Below are 7,407 nucleotides of genomic sequence, written 5' to 3'. Positions count from 1 at the left end.
AAAGGTCAAATTTTCACCATCACGATATTGAATGCATTTATATTGGTAAATTAATTTTAATAATTGAACTTTTTCTTCTTCATTTAAGTGTTCTAAACGATCATTTTTTCCCTCTGCTAATTCATTTTGAAAAGCATTATTTTTTTCATCAGTATAATTTTTAGATTTTAGCAATGCCTCAAAATCATTTGTTTGTGTTTGATTTTTCAAACTTATATTTTTGTGTATAAAAATGCGCCCACTAACAGTAGTGCGTTTATTTAAATAGTCAATATTTGCCTGGTTTGCCTCTAGTAACTTTCGTCCTAATAGTATGTCATAATTGGAAGAAAAGTCGTGAATATAAAATATTTGTTCTTGAGTAAATAAACTATTAGGTGCAAGTATTAGCCTCATCGCCCGATGGCGTCACTATTTCAGCCGAACGTAGTAGAACGTAGAACGACTCGTAGTTTTGTTTTGACTGTCCGCGGATTTTAGAAAAATGGAGAAAGAGCAATATCGATCTGTGATTCGATTCTTGTTTTTGGAAGGGAAATTGCGCAGCGAAATCAAAGAGCGCTTGGATGCTGTGTACGGTGACTCTACTACTTCGATGGCAACCGTCCAAAATTGTTTTAACGAGTTTCAACGTTGTCGCACGTCGGTTTTTGATGAGCCACGCCCAGGTGCCCCGAAAACGGCTACCACGGAGGATAACGTGACAAAAATCCACGATCTCGTATTGGCAGACCGCCGATTGAAGATACGCGAGATAGCTGAGACAGTAGGCATGTCAAAAGACCGCGTGGGTCATATCCTGCATGAAATTTTGGGCATGAGAAAGCTTGCAATGTGAAAATTTTCCAATCTACATCGACTACCTGGAGAAGGGCAAAACGGTCACAGGGCTGTACTATGCCGAATTATTGGGCCGATTCGCCGCCGAACTGCAGAAAATACTGCCCCATTTGGTGAAGAAAAAGTGCTCTTCCATCATGACAACGCACCGGCTCACACTTCCGCCCTCGCCAAGGCCAAATTGGTCGAATTGGGCTACGAACTGCTACCCACCATATTCTCCAGATTTGGCCCCGTGTGATTTCTTTTTGTTTCCAAACTTGAAAGTCACTCGCTGGACAGAAATTTGCGTCGAATGAGGAGGTCGTCGCCGCCACAGGGGCCTATTTTGCAGACCTCGAGAAAACGTATTTTTCAGACGGGTTAAAGAAGTTGGAGCATCGCTGGGTGAAGTGTATCGAGCTAAAAGGAGATTATGCTAAGAAATAAATCGCCACTTTTCCAAAATTTTCGTTTTTTCTTTTGGAGGCTAAGTACTTATCGCACCACCCTCGTAGTTCATAATGACCTGTCATAGTGCGTATAATGGTCGGATCTTGATGTATGCTCCCGTTAAGAAAATTATTATACCCGTTACTCGTAGAGTAAAAGGGTATACTAGATTCGTCGGAAAGTATGTAACAGGCAGAAGGAAGCGTTTCCGACCCCACAAAGTATATATATTCTTGATCAGGATCACTGTTTGCCACAAACCGCGAAAACCTGTGACGCCCACAATTTTCATGCTAGATAAAAAATTTTAACTGAAATGTATTGGTCTCGTCGATACCTATCGATTGGTCCAAAAAAAAATTTGCCACGCCCACTCTAACGCCCATAACGCTTAAATCTGTATACCGCCGGTAGGTGGCGCATTTTAATCTCGCTTTGCTGCTTGCATATCTCCATTTAGCTGAGTAACGGGTATCTGTTAGTCGAGGTACTCGACTATAGCGTTCTTCCTTGTTTTTCATTAAGTTAATTGATGAACCGGTATCTACGAGGCAACGATAATTATGATTATTTATAGTTTTTTTACATTGGAAAATTTTCATTTTCATCCTAAACATCTTCTTCTTTGTACTCTTTATTTTGTTGATAATTTTCGTACTTTGGGTACTGAGCCCGATCGTCAACTTGGCGGTTGGCTTTGATTCGTTGTATTATTTTGCTGTCCCTGAATTAAATTTCTTCGAAACTCTTGGTAACTTCCCCTATTTTGGTCAAAAGTTTTATTTCTGTTATTCGATTAGAACCTATAATTTTGTGGAACCATTTTTTAGGGTGTAGCTGAATTGAAAGAGCTTTGCCAGGATTAAATTGTTGGGTGTTGTACAAATTAGTGTAAGAGTAGGGGTTACGTGTATAATTTGTTTGTTGTTGCTTTTGAATTTTATTAAATGTTCATTTTCTTCGTATAGCCCTTCTTGCTGAGCCACTTTTTTCAGTTTAAGTACTGTTGAAATATTGCTTCTTGCTACTGTCATAAAAATTCTGTTAGGTAATTTTCGTTGTATTAGGTTTTTTGTAGTCCTAAACATTGCTTCTGTGTACAATATTAATTCATTTGGATTTCCCCTTAAGTTCTAAGTTGTTGCTTATAATTACAAAATGTTCTTAGGTTACCTTGTAAGTATTTAGTATTGTATAATCGCCTTAATAGTTCCTCCACAGGGGTTTGCGATTTGTACTCGTCGACTAGGGCTGCTCTAAGATCTGTAAGCCAGTTGTTGACTTGTAGAACTTGCAGAATCCTCTGAGCATCACCGGTGATTTGAAGTTCAATTGCTCCAAATATAACGATCATTGGTTATAGGATACAGACGCAAAAGGCAGTTAACTCTTCTGACAAAGGTTCCTAGGGTAGATGAATCTCCTTTAAACGTTGGAATATTCCGGATCTGGGACAAAAGCTGATTTAAGTTTTGCTCCGTCAATGGGTTGGGTGCCACCCCAATTTGTGGTTGCCCTTGAGCTGGTGGTTGTTGGTCCATTTTATTGTGTTTAATTAAATTCCACTCATCTTTATCACTGACCGAATTGGATTTATTCAGTAGTCGATTAAAATATAATTTATTTTTATATTTTTTATCAGTGCCTTTAATTTGCACTTAGGTTCTTTTGAGGATCTCTTAGTTGCACCTCCGAGCTAGTCGATTAAATTGCTTACTTGTGGGCAATTCCATACCACGCGCTGATCTGGATATCCTATTAGTTTAGAAATATCCTTTTAATTGATCAGAAAGCTCCCGACTTTGTTTTTTCGCAAGGATATTTTTGAAAGAGATCCTACCAAATGCGCCATTTACATGAGTCGTTCTTCGCCCAAATAAAAAAATATGACATTTGTTATATTTGTTGGTTATTCTTTATTAAAACGTTGGAAAAAGACTGATTGTGTGTTACAGAATTGGTTAGAATGAAACCTCGGTTTGCGTCTTAGAATTTACTGTTAGTCCATTTGGTGACGCAATCGCAAGTGGATGATGCGATCGTCACTTCTTTGTTTATGTTTACATAATTCGGACTTATTAGTTTTTGCGATCTTATTGGATTTTCACGTTTATGGAATTACGTCATTGTTGACTTTCGGACTTAATCAATTTTCTTTGTTTATTTGCATTGCAAGATCTCAAGCTTCTGTAACGTTTTAAATCAAAGCCGAAATTGGCGATTCTGTTTGTTTGTGAACTGGTTCTTTGAACTGGTGGCCGTTAAGAAATCGCAGTGCATACACGTCACACATGTATGCAGATATGGATATGTATGTATGTAATGTTCGCAGGTTTTATATTTGTTAATTAATTAATGCCGGCGGGTATGTGTTGTGGTGGACGTTTTTGATTTCTTTCTATCTGGACTGTGTTGGAAAAACGAAAAATATGTGCAAGTATTTTAGCGGCTGCGGATATACAGTGAGAAAATCTTGGAAAGTTTTGTGGGCCTGAATTGGCAGAACACTTGATATTAAATTATTCTCACTGTATGCTTGACATATATTTGTACAATATTTTAACTAAGCTTGGATTTTCTTCTCTCGATTTTATTTAAGTGTATGTATGTTATTATGGATGTAAGGCCAAATGCAATTAAAAAAGGAGTCGGATAAATGGGATAAAGGAAAATCGAAGAAAAAATGGCGAATTATTTTATTAATTGCCGTTGTCGGCATCGTACAGAAAGTCAAACGAATTATATTTTCGAGTGGCTGACTGCAGACCGGCAATTCGAAAGATGAAAAAGCTTTACTTATTTTGTTTCAAGATCCAGCTCGAAGGACAAAATGTTATGCCGGGGGTAGCGAGGAAACGCTGGCGCTGGTAGATGGCGTGGGGGGGCGGCGGGAACTTGCGGCGTCGGCTGGCTGCTGCGCTGGGCTTCGGCGGTTTGGTGCTGGTGCGGCTGGCGTACGTCGGGTGCGTCGGGTGCGTCGGACTGCTTCTGAGCTGTAGGGGAGAAGCCACACGATTCGCGATACCCCGTTGACCGAAACAAATTACACAAAATGTTCACTTTGTTCAGAACAGAGTCGGGGGAGCGACCGCGGTTTATTCTTGAACTGGCAAAATCGAACTAACTTAAGCCTAAGCAGAGTTCCGCGCTCCAATGCGCAGTGAAGACCACACGGAGGGGAGATGGGAACAGAGCGGGAGAGCGAGAGAGCGGTGCACTAGGAGAGCGGTGCACACGGAGAGCGGTACAATTGGATAGCGGTGCCAGGGTCCAGCTTTGCCGGACAGTGGTCCTGAACACCAACTAACCGTCCAACACTGTGGCGCCCACAATTTTAATGCTAGAAAAAATTTTAACTGAAATGTATTAGTCTCGCCAACACCTATCGATTGACCCAAAAAAGTTTTCCAAGCCTTAACTATTAAATCTGACTGCCGCCCACATAACCATATATTGAGATCGCGGGTAGATGACACATCACAATCTCGCTTTGCTGTTTGCATATTTCCATCTCCCTTTTGGTCCCTTTAGCTGAGTAACAGATATCTGATGGTCGAGGTACTCGACTATAGCGTCCTTCCTTGTTTTAAAACTATATACTGCAAGAAAAAGCAAAAAATGTGATTTTTAGGCTGGTTCCAGCGTATATGAGTCTTTGATGCAAACTAAAAACATCTCCAAAATAATTTTGGTATGTTTGTGAATTTTTCATTTGTTATTCAGAGGACGATGAAGAAATGTAAATTTATTCTATATGTATAAACATACATGATTCACAAACTGTCCCCAACTATTTTTTGCTTTTGCAAAGCCGTACATTGATGTAGATAAAGGCATTTGTATGGGGTAAAAAAAGTTGCCAAATTGAAACGTAGCTCAGATGGCACGCAGGCCATAAATATGGTACTGCGTCCTTAGGGAACAGTACCACCCGGCCACTCTAAGACAGCATTTCCATCTCCACTTACAACAGAAAAAAAATTGTTGAGCTTATTTCTAATTAAAGGCGTCACAATTTAAGGGACCGAGTAACTTTAAACAACCTACCATATCAAGGTAATATTGATCAACACACGGCTTCCTAGGTTATACGCTAATGGTATTCTGTTCTGCACAAGGCAACTCACAGTCCACTCAAGTACCACAATTCAACTCCGTGCGAAAAATCGGGTGTCTCTGATACGTACTAGGACCTTTATTCCTACTTTAGCATCATCCTATCTACAGCCAAAACACGTTTAAAGAAACGTCTTTATAAATTAATATTAAGATATATTTGTCTTGATTTATTATTTAGAACTTAAATTATACATATTTAAGATTTAACAAATATGATATTTATGTTATGAAGTTCCTTTCACAGGAATAGAAAAACCACTCAACACAAGTAAAAATTAATTTATACGAAATTATAGCCAAGGATGCCAGGCAGGGTCCATGCGACAAAGATTATCGATGTTGGTTGCCGATTGTATAAGCATAGAAATCTTTTTATTTTCAATGCTATCGAAATAAGAAATTTTATTAAAACGCATCATTATGATGTCCACCGCTGAATTCACAACGCTAACTGTTTGATCCATAACATTTCCATCGGAATACCGGCCTTCAGAACCATCTGAAAATTTACATTCTCTGAACCCTTTTTTTTGCAAGGCCATTATTTCATCTTTTAAAACAGTTTGTAGTATAGAACATAGCTTATAGTTCGGTTGAATAAAACATCGAGCTGTAGCCACAATTGCCGCCGATAAAGGTCCGGTTATTCCAATATGTGTTATAAATTCACCAACGTTTGGTGTTAGGCGAAATGGTACAGGTCTATGTTGGTTAAGCTGGCACTTATCATCATTCAAATCAAACTTGAAATACGATATGTTCATGAGTCCTGAGTCTTGATGAAGGTACATCATATCCGCATTTAGACGAGTAAGATTCAATGCGTGTTCGCATAAAAAAGCCAAGGCCAACTGCAGGGTAATCTGAAAAGGAAATAAGCAAATTAATTTTTAAGCTAATACTTGTAAGAATTATTTTTTTAAGATGACTTAAAATCAAAAATTGCGAGAGAACGCTTAAAACGAGTGCCCCGTTACTCAGTTAAAGGAAATGCGAGGGAAATTAATATTTGCAAACATCTCCTGGCGCCACCTGATAGTAACAACAAAAGTTCAGTCACACTTACAAAATATTCAAGACTGTGGGCGTCGAACAAACAGAATTAAGCCATAGGGGTGTCGAATGATACAACTGCGCTGCGCAGAAACCCCTAGATTCTGTATTCTTGATCCCAAATACATTTTATAGATTCCGAGAACTCAGCGTTCATACGGACAGACAGGACAAGATCGACTCGGTTAGTGGTCGTGATTGAACAGCTTTTTTGCGTTGACATTTTTGATTTGCCTGAAACTGTTTTTACGTATACTATTCGGTAAATAGGTAAAAAAAAACGTTAAATTTACAAAATTACCCTCTGTTTGAAAATCTATATCTCCAGCTGTAGTTATCCGATTGAATTCGTGTCTTTTGTATAATAACCCCGGAAACCTAAACTTTTTAAATACATTTTTTTAAAAACACAAATTTTTCAATTTTTTCTGGAACAAGAAAGGAAGTTAACTTCGGCAAGCCGAAGCTTGTATACCCTTGCAGCTATAATTATTAAAATTAAAAATCCAAAAAATTATATTCCCAATAGTATAAGAAAATATGTCAGAAAACACCGAAGCTATAACTTGATTCATATTATTTTCCCACCAATTTTCCGATCGTTTCTATGGCAGCTAAATAATACAGACATCCGATTTTTATCAAATTAAATTCGAAATTCAAAACCAATTAAAAAATGTTATTTCCAAGCTTAGGAGGTTAGATGTTAAAAAACACCAGAGGTATAATTTAAAAAAATTTTTTCCCGATTATTCCTATGGGAGCTATAAGATATTAGTGTTCGATCCGGCTGGTTCCCACTTATATACTACCTGCATAACATAAGATATAAGAAGATATAAGACTGAGAGACTAGTTTGCGTAGAAACGGACGGACAGACGGACATGGCTAGATCGACTCGTCTAGTCATGCTGATCAAGAATACATTTACTTTATGGGGTCGAAAATGTCTCCTTCACAGC

At 38.3% G+C, this 7,407-nt stretch overlaps 1 protein-coding gene across 7 annotated transcripts in view; it reads right to left on the bottom strand.

The window, feature by feature from the left end:
• Nucleotides 1–5,531: 5,531 nt before the first annotated feature.
• The window catches only part of Nipped-A (Transcription-associated protein Nipped-A), a 509,451-nt gene continuing 507,575 nt past the window's right edge, over nucleotides 5,532–7,407 (bottom strand). For all 7 annotated transcript variants that reach the window (XM_070999185.1, XM_070999181.1, XM_070999183.1 and 4 more), the window contains one exon: nucleotides 5,532–6,254. In XM_070999185.1, coding sequence (XP_070855286.1) covers nucleotides 5,682–6,254 — 573 coding nt within the window. In that variant the 3' untranslated portion in view covers nucleotides 5,532–5,681. The remainder of the gene's footprint in view (nucleotides 6,255–7,407) is intronic.

The sequence above is a fragment of the Drosophila suzukii genome, unplaced genomic scaffold, assembly GCF_043229965.1.
Source record: "Drosophila suzukii unplaced genomic scaffold, CBGP_Dsuzu_IsoJpt1.0 scf_4, whole genome shotgun sequence".
Classification (NCBI taxonomy): Eukaryota; Metazoa; Arthropoda; class Insecta; order Diptera; family Drosophilidae; genus Drosophila; species Drosophila suzukii.
Note: the sequence above shows the minus strand (reverse complement) of the source record. Positions and strands in the feature narration are given on the sequence as shown.